The following is a 22,197-nucleotide window of genomic DNA, read 5'->3' on the forward strand; positions in this document are numbered from 1 at the left end:
CCAGTTTTGGAAGATATTGGTTATCTAGATCCATTTCAAACTGGTTTTACAGCAGGTTATGGGGTGGAAGCCTTGGTTAGCCTGATGGACGATCTCTACCAAGGACAGAGGGAATGTGACTCTGTTGGACTTTTCTGTGGCTTTTGATACTATCACCCATGGTATATCCTTCTGGATAGCCCGGGGGCTTTGGGAATAGGTGGCACTGTTTTGCAGTGGTTCCATTCCTATCTCTCTGGTAGATTCCAGATGGTGTTGCTCAGAGATAGTTGTTCTCTAAAACGAGAGCTATTGTATGGTGTCCCTCAGGGCTCCATCCTATCTCCTTTTCAACATCTACATGAAACCACTGGGTGAGACCATCAGGAGGTTTGGAGCTAGGTTTTATCAATATGCTGATGACACCCAAATCTATTTCTCCATGATAACATTATCAGGAAATGGCATAACCTCCTCCCCTAAATGCCTGCCTACAGGCAGTAATGGACTGGATGAGGGATAATAAGTTGAAGCTGAATCCAAGCAAGACAGAGGTACTCATGCTAAGGGGCCATACTCTGAGGGACGTGATAGATCATCCTTTTCTGGATGGGGTTGCATGCCCCCCTTATGAATAGGTATGTAGCTTGGGAGTGCTTCCAGCCCCAGGCCTCACTCTGGTTTCTCAGGATGAGGCTATGTCCAGGAGTGCTTTCTATCAACTTTGGAGTGATAGACAGCTGTGTACACTCCTTGAAGATAGTAATCTCAGAACTGTGATACACTCTCTGGTAACCTCTAGGCTTGACAACTGCAATGCACTCTGGGGCTGCCTTTGTATGTTGTTCAGAAACTCCAGTTGGTTCAAAATGCAGCAGCTAGATTGGTCTCTGGGGTGTCTCAGAAATTACCATATTAGATACCAATCTAGGCTGTTTTACAGCAATTGCATTGGCTACCAATAGGTTTCCAGGCAAAATGCAAAGTGCTGGTGATTACCTTTAAAGCCCTAAAAGGCGTGAGACCAGGTTACCTAGGAGAGCGCCTTCCTTGGCATGATCCCCACCACACATGGAGATCATTGAGAGAGGTCCGTCTCTATATGCTGCCGGCTCATCTGGCAGAGACTCGTGGGTGGGTGTTTTCCATAGTCACTCCTGGGCTATGAAATGAACTCCTTATAAAAATTGCTGTTTTAAATAATTGGTTTTATTTTGTTTCTTGCATTTGTTTTTGTGAACCGCCTAGAGCCTTTGGATGTTGGGCAGTATATGAAAGAAAGAAAGAAAGAAAGAAAGAAAGAAAGAAAGAAAGAAAGAAAGAAAGAAAGAAAGAAAGAAAGAAAGAACAATGTGATGAAGCCAGGAGAATCTCACTGGGGAGGCTATTCCATAAATGGGGTGCAACCACCGACCCTAGCAACCATTTGTCCTATCAAATGAAACTATCCTGGATAGAGGAAGCTTTGCTGCTGTTATCCATGCTTCGGTAACAACCAGATTAGATTTTTGCAATGCATTATATGTGAGGTTGCCTTCAAAGCTTGTTCAGAAACCCTGACTCCAGATCTGGCAGCTAGGTTATTATCAGGGTCTTGCTAATATGATTATGTCTCCCTGCTTTGAATAGCTACATCAAAGATCACCCTCAGCTAAACTCAGTCAGATTAAGCTCATGACACATGCCTGGGAGATGTTGCAGAAAGCAAGGAGAATGACATGATCCTGAGAAAAATGTTACTGGATGGCATAGAAGCCAGACGGCTCTGTATTGTCACAGGAGCAGCATGGGTGGGTATAGAAACCATCCAAACAAGTAGAAAAACTGTTAGTCCTACTGCAAGTCTAGAGTTTCTTAGTCTATATGCCATGGGATTACCCAGGAGCACCTGATTGCGTAAACGCTTAGTCAATCCAAAGCAGACAGCTCTTCCTTTTATTTAGATTTAATACCACTTACCACTTAGATTTAATTACCACTTACTATTTATTGTTGTTTACACAGTCAGACAGGTGTTATTGACTGGTTTGTTTTATCCAGACATTGAGTCCTTCCCAAGGACCTGGGATGGCTGAATTTTATTATCAATATTGTTGTTGTTGTTATTATAGATATCATCACAGAATACAGGCTGTTCCCAGTAAAGTTGCTTTTTGTAATTGGCTGGTGGTTATTTCTGTGGCCCCTAAGGTGTTGAGGTACTCTTCAAGGTGTTTTGGAATTGCACCTAGGACGCCAATTACCACTGGGATTATTTTGATCTTCTTCTGCCACAGCCTTTCAATTTCAATTTGTAGATCTTTGTATTTGGTGATTTTTTCTATTTCTTTTTCTTCTATTCTGCTATCCCCTGGTATTGCTATGTCGATTATTTTAACTTGATGTTCTTTCTTCTCGACTACAGTTCTTTCTGGTTTATTGTGTAGCAGATGTTTGTCTGTTTGTAGTCGGAAGTCCCATAATATTTTTACATCTTCATTTTCTACAACTTTTTCAGTTGTGTGGTCCCACCAGTTTTTGGCTACATGTAGCTTGTATTTTTTGCAGATGTTCCAGTGTATCATCCCTGCTACCTTGTCATGCCTTTGTTTGTATTCAGTCTGTGCAATCTTTTTACAACAGCTGATTAGGTGGTCCACTGTTTCATCTGCTTCTTTACAAAAGCGGCACTTGCTGTTTGTGGTGGATTTTTCGACTTTTGCTCTTATTGCATTTGTTCTTAGTGCCTGTTCTTCTGCAACCAGTATTAAACCCTCTGTTTCTTTCGTCAAGTTGCCATTCTTAAGCCATTGCCAGGTCTTGGTGATGTTTGATTTTCCAGTTACATTGTGCAAATATTGATCATGTAGTGGCTTATTTTTCCATTTTTCTGTTCGGTTCTTGACTTCTTCTTAGCTATATATTTAATTCTCTTGGGACATGCGTGCCCAGGATTTGGTGGCGGAACTCTTACGACACGCTGCGAGAGTTCCAAAGTGAGGAGGACTGAGGAGGACTAAGGAGGAGAGGGGGAAGAAAGTGCTGGCGGTGGCCGGCCGGTGGAGGAGCGGGGAGAGAAAGGCGGCGGCGGGCAGCGGGTGGGGGGAGAGAAAGGTGGTGGTGGACAGCAGGCTGGGGAGAGAAAGGTGGCAGTGGGCAGCGGGCGGGGGAGAGAAAGGTGGTGGAGGGCAGCAGGTGGGGGGAGAGAAAGGTGGTGGTGGGCAGCGGGCGGGGGAGAGAAAAGCAGCAGCGGGCGGGGGAGAGAAAGGTGGTGGCGGACAGCAGGTGGGGGGAGAGAAAGGTGGTGGTGGGCAGCGGGCGGGGGAGAGAAAAGCAGCAGCGGGCAGCGGGCGGGGGAGAGAAAGGTGGTGGCGGACAGCGGGCTGGGGAGAGAAAGGTGGCAGTGGGCAGCGGGCGGGGGGAGAGAAAGGTGGCAGCGGGCAGCAGGTGGGGGCAGAGAAAGGCGGTGGCGGGCAGTGGATGGGGGAGAGAAAGGTGGTGGTGGGCAGTGGGCAGGGGAGAGAAAAGTGGCGGCGGGCAGTGGGTGGGTGGAGGGGGGAGAAAAAAGCCACGGCAGCAGGCAGACAGGATGGAGAAAAAGTGGCGGTGGCAGGGCCCTTCTTGGCCACCCGCCACAGCTCTGTGTGTGTGGAGGAACGGGAGGGGAGGAGGGCTGGAGAGCGTGGGCCAGAGGGAAGGGGAAGAGAGGAGAGACCAGGCTGGGAGGGAGGGGAAAACAGCCGGCCCCAAGGCGCCGCACAGATGCTCTGTGCGGGGTCGGCTAGTTGTTGTTATTGATGTTGTTGTTATTATTATTATTTATTTGATTTCTATACCGCCCTTCCAAAAATGGCTCAGGGCGGTTTATACAGAGAAATAATAAACAAATAAGATGGATCCCTGTCCCCAAAGGGCTCACAATCTAAAAGAAACATAATACAGACACCAGCAACAGTCACTGGAGGTACTGTGCTGGGGTTGGATAGAGGGCAATGTGTCCCAGGCTCGGACTGGCCCATAGGTCAACAGGGCATATTCCCGGTGCGCCCTACCCACGCGGTGCCCCTGCGCCCCAACTCTTACCCTTAATTATCTATTCTGCTCAAACCTGGCACCCTCCCCATATACATTCCGGCGCCCTCTCAGTGCCCCCAGTCCAGCCCTGATGCGTCCCCAATGATGCATTAATGCCTGCTCCACAGTTTAGTAGACTAGAGATCTGAGAGGCAAACCATTACATATTTCAGTTCAATTCCAGTTCATTTCCAGCCTTGACTCAAATTGTTCCACTTTGGTTCTTGTTCAAACCAAGAATGGCTCAGTAACTGGTCTGGCACACTGGAACCAGTTCTGGTTTGTGTGGGGAAACCTAAATGCCATTAAAGGTAAAGGTAAAGTGTGCCGTCGGGTTGGTGTTGACTCCTGGCGACCACAGACCCCTGTGGTTGTCTTTGGTAGCATACAGGACGGGTTTACCATTGCCACCTCCTGCATAGTATGAGATGATGCCTTTCAAGATCTTCCTATATTGTTGCTGCCTGATGTAGGTGTTTCCCATAGTCTGGGAAACATAGTCTGGGAAACATACCAGTAGGGATTCAAACCAGCAACCTCTGGCTTGGTCGTCAAGCTATTTCCCTGCTGTGCCATTAGGTGGCTTAGTCAGTGCCAATTTGCAGGGTTGGGTGGAACATGCTAAAGGATTTGATTTGTTACTAATAAGGGTCAACTCCAACCCACAAGCCTAGGAAGCATGCATGAAATAAAAATAGATAGAACACTTAATGATACATTTATAAGATTTTAATTTATACTGTCTAATTACAATGGAATTCACTCTTCAATCAGTTATGTGTCCTGCCTGCTCCTCCCCTGCCCTTTAAGAAGCTGGAGCTCAGAAAAGCTAAAACATGTGTAAAGGAATCCTTCCAGACATCCATTTGACATGCTCATGGTGATTCATTCAGGTTAGGGTCAGTGGGTGTATCAGCACACTGATGATGATGATGATGATGATGATGATGATGATGATGATGGTGATGGTGATGGTGATGATGATTTTATTATTTTGAACTTACGCACTTAATTATTGTATGGCTTTCTTTCCATTCAGGTTCAGCCAAGGGCGTAGCAAGCTCATTAGTGACTGGGGAACAAGGTCCAGCCAGTGGCTCCCACGCCATTGGAAACTGCTGTGTGCACGAGACAGAGGCAGGAGCTCCCAGTCACGCTGGAACAAAGTTGGGAGTGAGGCTGAGTGTCCCTGTTCCCAATACTGGCCATGCCTCCTGCATCTGACATTAATGCAGGGGGCGTGGCCACTGCCAGGAAGAGGAGCTGCTTAGATGCACCCCAGTCAGTGCTTCGTTCCAGCACTGACTGGCTGGGGCTTTCTTTCTCTGCCTCACTGGAAGTGAGGCAGGGAAAGAAGCACCCAGCCAGCCAGCATTGGAACAAAGCTGGGCAGGAGAGAGGTATGCCTTGTGGTCCCAGCTGGTGAGCGCTTCATTCAAGGGGCACCTTGGCCTTCTCCAGTCCCTGACGGTCCAGGGACACTCATCCTCCCTTGCTCCATTTCCCCCACATCCCAGACTTTCAAATAATCATTCAGGTTTTTGTTGTGGTTTAGGAAAAGAGAGGGTCTGGGTTCAGATTTAGTTTGACTCCTGGAGTTTTGACTGGAGGGCCACCACTCTAAGGGGCCCCTTTATCAAAGACTCAAGCGAAATCCCATATTAAACTTTACGTAACTGTACACAAAATAAAAACCATATTTGCAAAATTGATCCATGGCCAGTGTTAAAATGAAATGTAAGGTAGACACCAGCAACAACCACTGAAGGGATGCTGTGCTGGTGTTGGATCTGGGGACCTGTGGCTGAGAACCCATGGATGAAGGATTTCTCCAACTCCTTCTCCCCCTCCCCCGTAGCTACAGTCCTGAGAAGTGTTATTGTCTTGTGCTGGATTTGACTTGACTATTTATTTGTTTGTTTGTTTATTTATTTATTTATTTATTTCATTTTATATCCCGCTCTTCCTCCAAGGAGCCCAGAGCGGTGTACTACATACTTGAGTTTCTCCTTACAACAACCCTGTGACGTAGGTTAGGCTGAGAGAGAAGTGACTGGCCCAGAGTCGCCCAGCTACTTTCATGGCTGAATGGGGATTTGAACTTGGGTCTCCCTGGTCCTAGTCCAGCACTCTAACCACTACACCACGTGGTTGTGTTGGTCCTCTCTGTAGAACCTCTGCTCCTTTTCTGATCTCAAGTTGCTGCAAAAGTTATTAAAGCTACTGCACAATACCCCAAAGACAGACCAGCAGGGCTTCTGTTTGCATTTTCTTGAAAAGGCATTCACATTTGCCTGGAGAGGGGAGTACCAATGAATGCATTGTAAAAAGGCTAAGACAGCCAAATGCAGAAGACTTCATTGATATTGAAATCAAATCCTTTTGATTTGCCCTGGCATAGGCCACCTTGCTCTTTGAAGATTTCACAGCTCTCAGTCATGGCAAGGGCCAATTGCAGCAGAATGGTTTTGGAATAGGAAGGGACTAAGCTTACATCTGAAAAAGAATTGTCCAAAAAAAGACTGAAAGAAAGAAGGGGAAAATATTGTGAATGCCATGGCTATCCTGAAGTTAAGAAGAACAGCTCTCTAGTAACTGTGACCTAATTTGAGAATAGACAGCAAGTGAGATCACATGGTCTTTGACACTTTTTTTTTTTTAATGCTCCCCTCTGGCCATTAGTACCATCTCTTTCTAATGCAGCCAAAATGACACCCACATGTGAAAGGATAATACTGAATTGGGACTCACATACTGTGTGCTGAAACGTGACATTACACAGCAGGGCTACAGCCTGAAGAAGACAAGAGCAGCAATAACACTTCTCTTTTATGGAAGATAAAATGTCTGAAGTTGAACGGATTCTGCTGTTGGAAATACGAAATGATGACAAGCTTATTGCATTAGGAAAATAATGTGAAAACATATCATCGATACCTCAACTTTACAGCTATGCTGAGATATTAATGGAACATCAGCATCTGACTTCATCACACAAATTCTTCACTGAAATGAGTTTCTAACAACAGAGATAGCAGGCTTTGATATAGAGTGATCTTTTGGCAAAATATGTGGGTTGTGTTTTTTTTTTGGTGGTCTTGTGTTATGTCGTGGACCTAAAAGCTAAAAAAGATGAGCGCATTTCCCCCCAAACAGCAATTATAACTAAGCTCCAGGTAACTGTACTCAAGTAATCACTCTGTACACATATCTTTAATAAATTTCATTTGCACTTCTTTGGTTTTTCAGTTAGTTTGAGACTTCCCAAAGTAACTTTGAACAGAATTGTGATCAAGGGCATTTAACAGTATTTGCTTTATTTGGTTTTTAATGAGATATGTATTAAATTATGAAGGATGCTTACAGAATCCACCTTTGCAACCCACAATTATACAATAACAGGAAGATTTTTTTTAAAAAAAATCCCAGTTTCAACAATTGAAGAAAATATTGTGAATTGCCCCCTTGGGTAAAATGAGCTCCAGTGAATGAACTCCAATAGCAAATATGTATTTGTTTGTTTATTCAATTTCTATACCGCCCTTCCAAAAATGGCTCAGGGCAGTTTACACAGAGAAATAATAAATAAATAAGTTGGATCCCTGTCCCCAAAGGGCTCACAATCTAAAAAGAAACACAAGATAGACACCAGTAACAGTCACTGGTGGTACAGTTATTCTCCCCCTGCTAAATAAAGAGAATCACCACGTTAAAAGGTGCCTCTTTGCCAAGTTAGTAGGGGTAAATGTTGCTGATTCTAAAGCCTTTTAAATTGGAGAATGTCATTCATACACTGCAGAACCACAATTATGCTTCTGCATGAAGATTTTAAATATATTCTTTTTAGGAAGCAGATCATGGGGTTGCTTTATTTATTAAACTGTGAGGGTGCATGCCCATAATCGATTACTGGTGTTCCAAAGTCTGGGGTTCCTACTGGAAGATGAATAGAGCAGAACTCAAGTGGAACAATAACATAATGGGACATGGGGACACCACGTATCCTATTATCTGATCACTTTGAGAGGGCACAGGCTAAAGATATCCAGAAATGCTCCTCAGCCTGTTGTTCAAATTGCTTGATTATGAGTGTAACAGGCAATAAACAAAAACACCTCTCCCCCTTACAAATTATTTTGTGGGAAATGCTCAGCAAAAATCCAAAAGCCAGAAGATCTGCAGAACCTGAAATTCCAAAAAGTCGTAAACTAAAAAATTTAGCTTGCTGATTACTTCGTGATAATTTAGTTGGTTCTAATAAAGATAGCACCCTCCTTTGGCTTTTGGATTTCTATCTAGTGAACCAACATGGCTATCTATGATTTTTGTTCAGCAAAAAGTTGCTCAGTACATTGGTGATGCAAGACTGCACTAAATAAGTAGCACCTTTGCAGTATCCCATAGTTTAAAAGGGAAAGCAAGGCATGACCCAGCCAAAGTTAAACACCTTTAAGTCCCATAGATGTCAATAGAAGACAGTTATAAAAATATGTAGGCTCATTCTCAGGTTCTTAATCATGATTTGAGGGAGTGCCCAGCCAAGGTAGGAGAGCTGTGCACACTTCTGATCAGCAGTCATGTGTTTGCAAAGATCAATGTAGGAGGAGGGGAGAATGATCGTGTGGAATATGGGAACTGGGTAGGATGGACATGGCGAACTCAAATTCTGCCTCCAGCATTCTACGGAGGGTGGATGAAAAGCCTTCCTACCCAGCTGCCGCATGATCACTCTCTCCTCCTCCTTCTTTACAAACACATGAGCACCTGTTTGGCTGCTCTGCCTACTCTTATTTGGATCATGAGAACGAACCTCTTAATTATCCTACTGAAATCCATTGTTGACAACCTGACTAAAGAAGCGTTGGTGCTCCTACCTTGAGTGTCCATACAGTGCCTGTGCAGGTCGTCACACTTTCCAAAGCATGGGTGCTTTGGTGCAATTACTTCTTGGACCTGGCCCAGACTAAGGAACTAACTCTGTTAGAGCAGAAACTTATCGCTTGACCCTTAATGACATATTTCTGGTGTAAGAAAGCAGTTTCAAAGCACGAGCAAGCTCTGAAATATATTTGCGCTCTTGTGCAAGAGTGTCTGCACTTGGGGAAGTGCAGAAACCATTCGGGGACTAGCATTTAGGGATGTGCATGGAACTGGCTCAGAGGCCCTTTATGGGCCTCCAAACCATTTAGAAGGCAGAGGGGGGATACCTTTAAGGGTGAGAGTGTGTGATGGGTACTTCCTTTTACTTCTGGCCGAGGAGGACACTGGAGCATCAGGGAGGTACACTTCCATCCTGACAGAGACATTTTAAATGGAGCGCCGGTGGGGAAAATGCAGTGGGAGGGGTAAGGGAACCCTCCCCCACCCTTAAAGGTATGCTTCCCCACCTTTGAACCACTCCTTGCCAGTTCTGTGCACATCTGTCGTAAGTCTGTTAGCTCAGCTAACCCAACAGGACTTACAACCTCCTTCAGTACTCCCCCTGTGAGTTAACAGAAAGTAGCAGCGAAGCTACACGAAGGAAAATAAAAGGCTCACAAAGAACATAGTAAATGAATTAAGTCCCCTGAACTGAACTAGGTACCCCCCTCTAACAATAACTGAGTAATAACTGAAAATAAAACACAAAGTAAGGAATGAAAAAAGAACAGAGGACACCAGAACAAGGAATTAATAGAACAAAGTAGGAAAGCACAAACAAGGGCAAAATAGAACTCAGAAAAGTTTGGAATTCAAAATAGCACACGGTCTGCGGTCAGCGAAAGTTGCTAACAGCATCTGAGCAATTGACAGACTGCTTAATATATATGGCTCGAGAGAACCAGCAGCCAATCAGGCTTCCCTGAGTCAGCACTTCTGCTTCCTCTCTTGTGATCTCCTGCGCCTGCGTGACTCCCACTGAGCTTTCCTCTTGAGACGTCTTCTTGAGACAGGTGAAATCCCAGTCTCCTCCTCATCAGAAATCATGTCTGGCAGCTGTTCTGAATCCTCAGCTCCAGAGTCTGGTCTCCCTGCCAAATCCTGTTGCTGTGCCTCTGAGTCCTCACTAGCAGGCGAATCCTCCCATTCCTGCTCTGACTCTTCTGAGTCAGAAGTCTGAGTCATGACAACATTCCTACTGGCATTGCATGGGCTAGGGTTGTGCCTGAACCGCAGTTTGAACAGCGATTTGTGAACATCCCTAGCACGGTACTGACGTTAAGAACACCCACGCTTTACTAGTCAGGATGTCAGCCAATGAGACCTAAACATGCTTAATATTGGCAAATGCTTAGCATTATAAAAAAGAAAATAAATTAAGAGGGGATTAGTCCTACAAAACTGATATATCTTAAATTCCTTGATAATGGTAATTTTACCAGTAGATGGCATGTTATCTTACTATATCGCAGAAGATCCGTTTCTTTATTCCCCCTGAAAAGAAAGCAGTCAAAAATAAAGTACTCTAAATTTGATTTCAGTGTTTGTGCCATATGATAGCATAGTTAAGTTGCATTTCTTTGATATGTTTTGTATTTATGCCTGGTAATTTTAAGGCAGCAAGTGAATTGAACTATTAAAGCAATACAGCAAATAGACAAGAACAGAAGATGCTTTCCAGCAATGTGCAATAAATAAAAGGTAGCATTCTAGTCCTAGATCACACTTCCCTTTAACTGTGCAAGCATCTCCCCTAAGAAAATCTCTTTATGGTTTAGGGATTCATTATCATGTGCTCATCTCAGGCCATCTAAAATGCTGAGTACTGATTATGGGCTATTACAGCTCTTTGAAATTTTATTAAAATAATAAGCTCATTGCTAGCTAAAGGTATGTAATTATGTACTTGAAAATAACTATCATTTAGACTCTACAGTAAAAGCTCCATGTAACCTCTATCGTCTGTAGATTCCCACATACCGTGTTCAGAAACAGTTCCCTATTCCCCCATTATCCTGAAGAAACTCTTGTAGCCTGATATTAAAAAATACAGAGTTTGGATGGAGCATTTGTTCATGTAAGTTAGTATCTGCTAAATACCATTAAAGCAGGGCTGCTGGCCCTCCTGCAGATGTTGGCCTACAATGCCCATAATTCCTTTCTATTGGCCACTGTGGCCCAGGATTATGGGAATTGTAGTTCAAAAACAGCTGGGAGCCAAAGTTGGGCAGGTGTGCATTAAAGACAGTTAAAAATACTTTGAGCCCTTTCTCACAAGCAGTGAGAAAGGGCTATCCAGTTTGTGGGGAGGAAGCCTGAAAGTGCTTACCTCCCCCGCAGATTATCGTTCCAACTGTTCAGACAGTTTTACACACTGTCTGAACGTGTAAAACTGCTGTTTTATGGCAAAAGCGGCCTCCAGTTTGTCTCACCAAACTCCAAACGAAACCTTCAGTTAGCACAAAGGTTCACCGCCAAGAGCTCAAATTTGGCCACTAAGCAGGGGCGTAACTATAATAGGGCAAGGGGAGACAGTTGCCTGGGGACCCAATGCCTTGGCGGGGGCGGGGGAGAGGCAAGTCACATGACTGACTCCCCCAGCCATGCACCCACCCGGGCTTCCTTCAGTTGTATTCATCCTCCGAAATTGATGTGAGTGTTAAGACCTGGAGCTACCAGAACAACCTGTCTTTCTCTAGGACCATTAAATGACTTGCATCATCCACAATTTACACAACCTTAAAAAATAATAATTTAGGGATTCTTGAGCAACAAGTTCAAGTTGAACAACCCAACAAGTTCTATTTTTCCCTCACTGAAAGTCTGGGGAAGGGGGACCCAAGCCCCTTCCCCTTTAGGGGGCTTGTGCTCCCTAGGTTTCCTCATGAGCAAGGCCAATCTTCAGGTTCAGCAGAGCTGTGGTCTAAGGAGAGTGCCCCACTACTGTGAAGACAGAGTCACCCAACCTGGGATGCGCCGCTCAGTCATGAGAGCATAAGGCCATGGGGACACCGCCATACAACTCATGGAAAGGACCGTCAGAGGGGAGAAAATTGCCAAGCAAGATCTCTAATGATGCCCGACAGCAAAACCTCCCCTTCCCCCACGGACTGCTCTCTCATGGGAGTGACAGGCCATTGGGGCTTAGTATTTATCTATTTATTCAGCTAGCTAGCTAAATAAATAAATACACTGTATAAATAAGTATAAACTGCTGTTCATGTGAACCTCCCAAAACGGTTTACAAAAAACTTGAATAAAGAACAATATATCAAGCCACACGTTTACATCTTTACATGGGCCTTAGTCTCACTTCTTTCTTCTCTCTTCCCCTCACAGCAAGATGATCCCTGGTCACTTTGTGGTGGCAGTTGGGGGAGGGAGGGGCCACTTCAGCTGGAAGAAAGGCGCTGGATAGTGGCAGGTTACTGAGTCAGGTTACTGTGCGGAGGAAAGCAGTGGGGACAGAGACCCCAGCTACTGTTCGCAGAGTCTTGGCAACTGTGGCCAAGTTGCTGTCAAAGCATGCCCCCTGCCTGCCCATCCACCCATGTGGACATGAGCATTCTTGCCAATGCCCGGATGGAAATGGAAACCCTGCTGTCCTGGGGTCACTGGAAAGCGGGGGCTCCCCTCTCCCACAAATCCCCACGCTGGCAGATCTGCATACGGCAGAACGCCGGACCAAACCCAGGAATTTCGAATGGGTTTAAAGGTCCATCCCAGTGTCTCACCTGGCCCTTGCATGTGGCCAGTCCACGGCACATGGAGCATCAAAATCTCTCTTGGGTGCGTACAAGGCTTCACAGGGAATTGCGTGGTGTGTGTGTGTGTGTGTGTGTGCGCGTGCAGAGATTCTGTTCTATCTTTTACCATGGAGAGTTGGGCACCCCACACAACCCTTAGGTGGGTTGGCTTAACTGGTCCGAGTGTTAACCAGTTCCCTCAAAGCTGCATGGTCCTCCCCAGTAGACTAGCCCTCTCATGAGAGGGCAAGCTCACCGACAGCAAGCTGCCAGTGTGGAGCTGGATGTTGGTTGGGTCCGCATGAACTGCTTTGCCAGGGTTCTCCCTCACTTTCCCCAGGTTACGGTGAGACAGATCCCCACCCCCGCATCCTTTGCCCTCTCATCTACATATCCCCTCCTAGGATGTCTTCATGTTCCCCTCCCTCCCACCACGGAATCGTGGAAATAGAGGTCCCCCATCCCTCCCACCACAGAATTCTGGACTATGTGGGTGCAGGGCTCTTTGTGGGGCAACGGTGCCATCAGTGTCAGAAGAGGTGCTAGCATGGCATGGTGTTTAAAGGGGTTTAAAGCCCTTTCCGTGTTGAGGGTGGGCAAAGCACTCCGAAAATGCCCAATCACACTCGGCATGCCCCCTTTGAGATCGTGACAAATCCTGGCCACTCCGTTGACATGGTGACACTTTGCCCAGTCTGGCCGTGGTGCTTGCTGGGATTGGTCACAGTGGCCGGGAAGCAGGGAGTGGCTCCCCTTCTCCTGCAACTGGAGGTTGGTTGGCCATGGCTGGACGAACGTCTACGGTGTGATTCACAGTTTGAAACTGAAACTGGGTTCGCCAGCCTCGTTTCATGCTACATCTGAACTCAGGCATCGTGTCTGTGTACATGCATCTACCTGCATGGGCTCTAGAGTCAAGATGCATTCTCACACTCAGGAATGGCTGAAGGTATTTGAGTGCCCAAGACAAGACACCAAATATTGTCATACCCGAACCCTGCTCCACACATCAGGGTCAGTCCAACCCCTATAGTTTTAAAGGGGGCACAATGGCACATGGGCTGAGAGGAACCTCTCTCTATTTCAATGTGGGACTAGCCAGTTGCCTAATAGGACCAAGTCCTCCCTCAACCTGCCCTTGGACTCACATTGGCTCAGAAGATTTGGGGTTTCTCTGTATTGCCTGCAGGAACTGGGCATTTGAGCTCTTCAGTTCTGTAAATTAATTAACTCATTAATAATGTTCAGTGTGGTCACAACGTGCATTGTCAGACCGCCTAGATGTTTTGTTAGGTGATATATAAATGTCATACAGTAAACTTCTGCCATCAAGTTGGTGTCCGCTCCTGGAGACCACAGAGACCTGTGGTTGTCTTTGGTAGAATACAGGAGGGGTTTACTGTTACCTTCTCCCGCACAGTGTGAGATGATGCCTTTCAGCATCTTCCTGTATTGCTGCTGCACAATATAGGTGTTTCCCTATAGTCTGGGGAAAATACCAGCAGGGATTCGAACCGGCAACCTCTTGCTCGCTAGCCAACCTCTTGCTTGCTAGCCCCACTGCGCCATTACCTAGGCTATGGCTCTGCAGGTCACTGCCCCTTGTGACATTTGAGTTTCCAAGACCTTCCAAGCCCTGCCTGCTGGGAACAACCGTTGGCTCCCCTTGCAGCAGGAAGAGTATAAGAGGCAAAGCTTGGTTTATTTTCAAGGACTCCTTGGTCCTGGTGTCTTGTGTCTGCTCTACTTAGTTGGCTTCTCTGATCTTTGGCTCCGTTTTTGACCTTTTGGTCTTACTGTTGCCCTTGCTTCTGGTTTGTGTTCCTAGCTTGATCCTGGACCATGTCGCTGCATGATCCTACTCTGCCTACCTGATTTCTGAGGGTTGGGGATGGGGCAAAAGGTTAGGGTTAGAGCAGGATACAAATGTAAAAACAAAACAAACAAATGCCTGAATACAACCATCTTCACCAGCCATTCAAAACAGAAGAGGGGGCCTACAGAACCTCCCTTGAGAGAGCTTTTCAAAGGGATGAGGCCACAGCAAAAAAGGCCCTGCCCTAAGTGGCCACCTAACAACCCTTATCTGGAGGCAGAATGCACAAGAGCAGGCAGAGGGATGAGATGATCCTGCAAGTCTACTCATCCTAAAGGGTTTGAAAGATAATGTACTACTGTTGCTTCTGTAAACCATATGTTAAACATTCTCTAATAAAAGTCAATTTTATTGGTTGCTTGTGTGTTTTTAAGTTGTCAGCTGCTTTGAGCACCTTGGTGGGGTGGAAGCAGTGAAATATAGATTTTTAAATAAAAAAATACAAAACAAGGCATGCCAAAGGCATAAACCTGTGTTTAAAAAGGGGGCGAAAAGAGGGACCTGTAGGGATATATCACATTCATTTATTACTGACCACGACCAGTCCGGCAGTTACAATCATCAACAGTTACAGACAACATAACTTAAAATACTCCAATACTAAATAATAATGAATAACACTAAACTACCCGCCCACCACCAGAATAACACATGTACCTTACATAACATAAGGGTTAACCATTTGTTTCCTGATGTTACAAGCATTTGTAACATCAGGGGCCAAAATTTGGCCCCACAATAGCTAATCTCGGCATCAGAGTCAGAAAGAAGAAATTTTACAGAAAAGTCGTCGGGCCTGCCTGGATAGCGTAACAAAATTGGACCAATAAGAAGGGAATGTATATTTCTATAAAATATACAATAAAGTAACACATGCTCCAATGACTGGAACATGCCTGAGCGGCAGGGGCAGAGCAGTTGACAAGTGAAGGTAACACTTTGACAGGGGCCAGAGTAAAGGCTGCAGGGAAGGAGCCATCGCAGCCTAGCTTGATCTGTAGGAAGAGAGAAGGGCATAACAATGTCGAGGCTGCTTTTGACACTTGTTCCTTGCCTCTTCTTCTATTGTGGGTTCTCTGGTTTCTCCACGGACCTGCATAAGTTATTGACAGGTTTTAATAGATGGTGAAGGGGGGGGCTATCAATGGACAGCAGAAGCCCCTTTCCGCACAGTGAAATCCCTCCCACCCAAAGGCTGCTGGGGTTTCTTTTTCCCAGGACGAACCCTCCTCCCATTCGCTCGGCCACGCGAACTTCTGCCGTGGTGGTGGCTGAAAAGCGGTACATCGTGTCGAATTCTGCAACTGGCAGTCTGGCGTCAGAACGACGAGGCATCCGTGACTCTTCTCTGTGCAGCCTCGTAGGAGCCGCCGCCGCCGCCGCCACAGCGCCTAGGGCTGTGCGTCTGTCTGGGTGGTCTCCTTCTAAATTCCCACTCGGCCATCCTGCCCACCCCGGCGTGGACGAGGGGGCGCAACGGCGGACAGCCCCAGTCGTGGCGGGTCTCCGTGGCTCGTGCGGCGCGTCGTGACCGATTGCCTCCGCGCAGCCCGCCCGCACCCCTTCGCAGCCCTGGAGCCGCCGTTCTCAGGACCTGCCGCCCTCCCTCCTCGCTGGCCGGGCCGCTCCAGGGCCGCCAGGACGCGGCCCCTCCCCTCCCGAGCGAGGGCTGTTCTTTGCATCAGGCTCTCCCCCCCGGGGTAGGGAGGCGGGGGCAGAGACTGTCCCGGCCGGCGCTGATCTCGAGCTCCGATTGGCCGCTGTCTACGCTGACGTCACGATCATGATGAGAATTAATGATCGGAGGCGCTGATTTCATTGTGTGACGCCGGGACCGACCCAGCCGAAACCGGCTGAATTCGGAGCCCTGAGCCCCCCCTGCCGGACCGGCCCCACCCGCCCCACAGAGCACGGTGGGTTCGGCGGTGGGGGGAGGGCATGAGAAGTGTGGGGGCGGGGACGGCGCGCGACTCCTGAGGGGAAAGAGTGGGGGGCTGCGGGAAGGGGAGGGCGGCGGCTGGGGACATCTAGGCGGGCGGCCTCTGCGCTGGCCTGCGTGGGGGCTGGGCTGGAGGAAGATGCCCGCTTGGCTGAGGGCCGGAGTGTGGGGGAGGGGAGGGGAGGGGCAAGCGGGGTTCGGCTTCAGCCTGGCGCTCGCGAGCCATGACTCGGGGCGCGCATGCGCGTCGGCCCTCGGCTGGAATCTGCGGCAGCGGACGCCCGTGTCACCTGCCGCCGCCGCGCGAGAATCCCCGCGCGTGCGCTTAGCGTGCTGGCGGCAGCCAAGTGCGCATGCGGAGTGGGGGAAGCGTCGCGCTCCAGCAAGCCCTCGCCGTGCGTGCCCTTGGCCTTCCGGACGTCAGTCCCTCGTACGCAAGCCCCAGCGTCTGACAAAGCTGCGAATGGAGCAGGTTGAGGCAGAAAACAGTTCTGCGCATGCGGCTGGTGCTAAGTGTTTGAGTGTGGGAGGGTTGCGCATGCTCACCCACAGGGCTGCTTTTTCTTTTTCATTTTTTTTAATGAATGGGAAGTGCAACGCATGCGTGGTGGTGCGATGGGTTGTAGAAATCACAAAAGGGAAAACTGGGCATGGTGGTAGTGAGGTTGGGGATTTTTTTTGTTAGGAAATTGAGGTTGGAGTATCTCACTTATGGTTTCTCGTGCCGGCTGTAGGAGAGGAACTAGGAGTGCAAGGAAGGGTGTGTCAAATTTGGTTACACTAGCAGTTGAAGCTTGCCTAGTACCTACACAGTAGTTATAATGTAATTGGATTCTAGCAGCTGTAATGGGTGGGGTGCATGCCACCCAAGTATATCGATTTAGTTCCTGCTTTCTTCCTTTTAAACAAAGTTCATGATGTTCTTCATAATAATGTTCCAAGTTTATAATGTAAAAGTGGTATATAGTAGTATTTGTGTTCTAAAATTGCAGTGTCTGGAGGAAGAAAGAAAAAGCTCTAGGAAAGTAACAGTATTAGTAAGTACTGTATTTAAACACTTATACCCCGCCTTTCCACATATCTGTCCAAGGTGGCTAATAATATAAAAACCTAGAATAAAATGTTATTACAATAGAAATTAAAAGCAAACCAATCACAATGAAGCATAAAGGTCAGCAGCAGTAAGAAATCTCATCAGGTAAAACTCTATGAGAATAAGATAATCTTCATGTGACTTCTAAAAGGCAGAAGTACAGTTGTCAGGAGCAATGCTCTCTCTAATTTTTTTCATCTGTGTGTGGAATGAGTTTTGTTCTGGTCGGAAGTATCAAGGCAGTGTGTGCGCATGTGAATTCAGAGTGGGGCTTTCCTTATTCAGCCTGAGTGAGATCTAAAATTGACTGAGCAGACATTAAAAAAATGTGTGAGCATGTGCAGACATGCATGCCTTAAAGGGAACACTGGTCAGGAGGGCATTCCAGAGATGGAGCACCAGAGGGGGGAAAAGGCCCTGACCCTAGTTGCTGAATCTCTGAAGGCAGAAGTACCTGGAGCAGGATCTCTAATCTCAGTGAACAGACAAGCTTATGTGGCAGAGAATGGTCCTTCAGATACCCTAATTTCAATTAATTTAGGGGATGTTTAACTTAAAGCCAGTGCTTTGAATTATTGTTATTGGCTGACATCCAGACTAAGGTTGCATTCACCAAAATGTTTTGTGTGTGTAATGGAGGAGGAGTGATTTTTGCCAGATTCCCACCTCCACATCTGCAGCCCTGTATATTTTCTGAAAATATGTATCTGGGGGTCGCACAACCTTCAGGACATTTTTTTAAAGGCATAATGATCTTCAGAAGGAAAGGGAGATCAGCAAAAATCGCCCTTCTTCCTCAGAGCTTGTGAAATGTTTTTTGATGTATTCTGTATTATAGATGTCTGGATGTCAGCTGGTGGTGTTTATATTTTGCTTTTTAACAAACAAGCAAAAAAGTTAGAGAAGAAAGGAAATGGAGAAGAAAAAGAATTGCATCCAGAAACATGTTGTGAAATAGTGTAAATCTTTGAATGCAGATGAAGTATGTCCACTGCAGTGAGTTTGGGTTAAAAAAATTTCTGCTGTATTCTGAGCTACCTGGGGTTTCCAAATGCTTTTCAAGAGCAGCTCCACACAGAACGCATTCATTATCTAATCTTGATGTTTCCAAAGTAGGGATAACTGGCGGGTATATATGCACATGAATTAAGCTGCATTGTGTGAAGAGTGAAACCAGACTGTGTGGTCCACTGAGCAGTTTACAGTTCTGTGCTCTGTTAAAATCTAAAAACATGTTATTTAAAACGGGTAAGGAGAGTGATTATCACCACCATTATTTATATTATATTCCCACCATATTTCCACCATTATTTAGTATGGTATGTCAGATTCTGGGTTTGCTATCTAGGGCATAGTAAGGGAGTGACTTCCTGGTCTGACTTAATATAAGTGAGCCTGTTTTCATATTGCTGAGGGGCCGTACCTATTTGTCTATGCTGGTTTCTCTCAAGTTAATGCTTGTGTGGGCAAATTTAATGCATTTACTGGGCAATTATAGATATGATCAACAATTTTTGTGATTGTGGTGGTATGTTTCCATTAAATCCTGAAGCAGATTCAAGCTTAGAAATGCATAATTACATTTCTCTACGTTCTCCTAGGATGACCCTGCTATCTGGAGAAAGTATCATCCCTTGAAACTTTGCCATCCCAAATAATGTGTGTATTCCTTGTCACCTAAGGACAATGGGGGCATGTAGGATTCTGGCTGGCTACATTGTATTCACTGGCGCTACCTACTTTCAGTTGTATTATCTGTGTAGCTCAAGATGTGGTCAACAGTACATGTTAGCAGAGAACCCAGTTTTCTTTCATCTTGTACTGTGGAGATTACAAGTGGTCGTATAGTTTCCCATTCATACAGAGCAAGAAGGACTTTTATGAAGTCCATCTATATATGAAGTCCTTTTATATACGAAGATCTTTGTGCTCTTGGGTCTTGGCCCCATTATTGTTAGGAAAGGCTCTTAGAGTTCTTCCAGCGTCAGCTTGTCTTTTGTGTGATAATGCAAATTGGTCTTCCTGTCACTTTTGAAGTAACAACTTGGTAATAAGTACCTTCTGATAATAAGTACCAGAAGAATGGCTGAGTTTGCTTATTGCAGCAAAAGCTGCAAAGAGAGTCTTCTGACATATAAAAGGCTAACGAAATTTTGTGGCATAAGTCTTCATGGATGAGAGTCCGTTTCATCAGATGACTCGGCTTGACTCAGCTGACTTGCATGTCTGTACAAGTCATTTAGTCCAGAAATTTTGCTAGCCAGCCTATCTGAAAGTGAAAGAAGTATGCACAACTCTTTGAGGATGAGTTAGATGCATATCTTTGTATATGGCAGTGTTCTTTTAGGGTTGATGTGGGCTGCCACTGGCCCCCAGGCCTTAAGTGCAGCTCTGAGACTTAAGTGTTTGTTATGCTTGTGTGAAGTTTTGGCCAAAGCTGAGTACAGTGCACCTTCCCCCTGGCACCAGGTGTAGACTACCATGGGGGCTCCTTTAAGGGATCTAGAGCCCCTGCACCATCTTGGAAGGTGTTCAGAGTGCTTGGAAACAGGGTGGATTTGATTTAAATCAAACTGATTTAAATCACGATTTAAATCATGATTTAAATCACTAGCAGGGTGGATAAAAATCAAAAAAATCCGATTTAAATCAAAAATCCATTTTAAGTAAAAAAAACCAGATTTTTTTGATTTAAATCAGATTTTTTTGATTTTTATCCTCCCTGCTAGTGATTTAAATCGTGATTTAAATCAGTTTGATTTAAATCAAATCCACCCTGCTTGGAAATGTAGCCCGTCCCAGGGCTTTCCTCCTAGAGTTCTTAAGAGAGTGCTCCATCTTTCTTAAAGGGCCCTCCCAGTACTGAGAATAGTGCAGCACTGCGCAGAAGTCAGCACAGTGGGAAACAACTCGCACACGGAAGGCTTTTTGCTAAAGTGGCCTCTGCTTGGAAAATAGTGAAGATCACTGGCATATGGTAAATCGCTTTCTTGGCGGTAGTAGGTAACTGTTTGCTGATCTACTTCTGCCTGGAAATTTTGATGAATCTCAAGATAATTTCTGGACTAAGGCGCAATCTGATGAATTGTTGGTTGCATACACAGGAGATAAAAGTCAACCTGAAATCTTTTGAGGCCTCTGTCAGCAAGTATTTGTGCTATTGATTTTTCGCACTTTAACTGGCTGCAGTTGAAAGTCTCTCTAATGAGTGTCCACTTCATATGCAGTTATTGACTTTTTGATCAAACCTGATATGTTTCTGTATGGGAAAAATTGAGTCAACAAGAACTCCTGAGATCTGAGTTGATCATAGCAGAGGCTTGATGGAAGATCATGAAGAGGAACTTGCAAGTAATTACTACTGACTTCAATGCTAGACCTATAAATATAGGATGGTGTCATCCATTAGCTTATGTTGTGAATCTTGTTTCAAAGGCTGCAATCCTAAGGAAGCTTATATTGAAGCAAGGCTCAGTTTGCATGTTACATTCCTTGAGTCCTCTGGCGGCTGCTGCTTTCAGGATGGAACATAACACAGTTCACCTTGTGCATGTGAACAGAAAATATAGACCTGAGCTGGTGGCAACTATGCAGTCCCTTTTGAGACCATTTTGAGAACTAAGCTCTGGTTCTGGCCAGTATCTGACTGAGAAATTCCTAGGAACCCCATAAAGTGTTCCCTCTAAGTGGGATTCCCAGATATTGTTGACTACAACTCCCAGAATGCCCAAGCAAAAGCCATTGCTGCTGGGGATTCTGGGAGTTGTAGTCAACAACATCTAGGAATCCTTCTTAGAGGGAACACTGTCCCCATAGAAATATAGTAAAGTGTATCTCCCTGCTAACTGGGCAAAGAGGCACCTTTCAAAGTGGTGGCTTTAGAAGTGGTGGCTTTAGAAGAGGGAGAGCAACTGCCCAGTTCAGACCAGCAGAACATCCCACAAGTGTTGCTGGTATCAACTTTGTGTTTCTTCTTAGATTATTAGCCCTTTGGGGACAGGATGAGAAACAAGTGTTGGAAAGGAGAGCTGGTCTTGTGGTAGCAAGCATGACTTGTCCCCATAGCTAAGCAGGGTCTGCCCTGGTTGCATCTGAATGGGAGACTTGATGTGTGAGCACTGCAAGATATTCCCCTCAGGGGATGAAGCCACTCTGGGAAGAGCAGAAGGTTTCAAGTTCCCTCCCTAGCTTCTCCAAGATAGGGCTGAGAGAGATTCCTGCCTGCAACCTTGGAGAAGCCGCTGCCAGTCTGTGAAGACAATACTAAGCTAGATTGACCAATGGTCTGACTCAGTATATGGCGATTTCCTATGCTCCTAACCACCACCACCTCCTCCTCCTCCTTCTCCCATTTAAAACACTTTGATAACTTTTCTGTTGAAGTGCTGTACAGGAGACCCTTTTTATCTACAATTTTGCAGATCGCGGTTTCATGTATCTGCGGATGGGTCTTAGAGACCCATTTTCTTTATCCATGGCAGGAAATTTAGGTAATTTCTGCCTATCCGCAGTTCCTGAGTGGCCAGAAATGACTTCTGAAATCATTCCCAGCCCCCATTTTTGAAGCACGGAGCCATTTTGTGGCTTTTTT

General features: G+C 45.9%; 1 protein-coding gene across 9 annotated transcripts in view; it reads left to right on the forward strand.

Annotated features, from left to right (window-relative positions):
* The first annotated feature begins 15,959 nt into the window (after nt 1–15,959).
* Nucleotides 15,960–22,197, forward strand: part of HDX (highly divergent homeobox) — a 71,303-nt gene continuing 65,065 nt past the window's right edge. For 3 of the 9 annotated variants that reach the window (XM_053273735.1, XM_053273744.1, XM_053273745.1), the window contains exon 1: nt 20,937–20,957. In XM_053273735.1, coding sequence (XP_053129710.1) covers nt 20,940–20,957 — 18 coding nt within the window. In that variant the 5' untranslated portion in view covers nt 20,937–20,939. Of the gene's footprint in view, nt 16,488–17,084; nt 17,274–17,505; nt 17,551–19,245; nt 19,266–20,936; nt 20,958–22,197 lie in introns of those variants that run through there. The other 6 variants (XM_053273737.1, XM_053273739.1, XM_053273738.1 and 3 more) reach the window with 6 other exon arrangements.

Source organism: Hemicordylus capensis, chromosome 11 (assembly GCF_027244095.1).
Source record: "Hemicordylus capensis ecotype Gifberg chromosome 11, rHemCap1.1.pri, whole genome shotgun sequence".
NCBI classification, from domain to species: Eukaryota; Metazoa; Chordata; class Lepidosauria; order Squamata; family Cordylidae; genus Hemicordylus; species Hemicordylus capensis.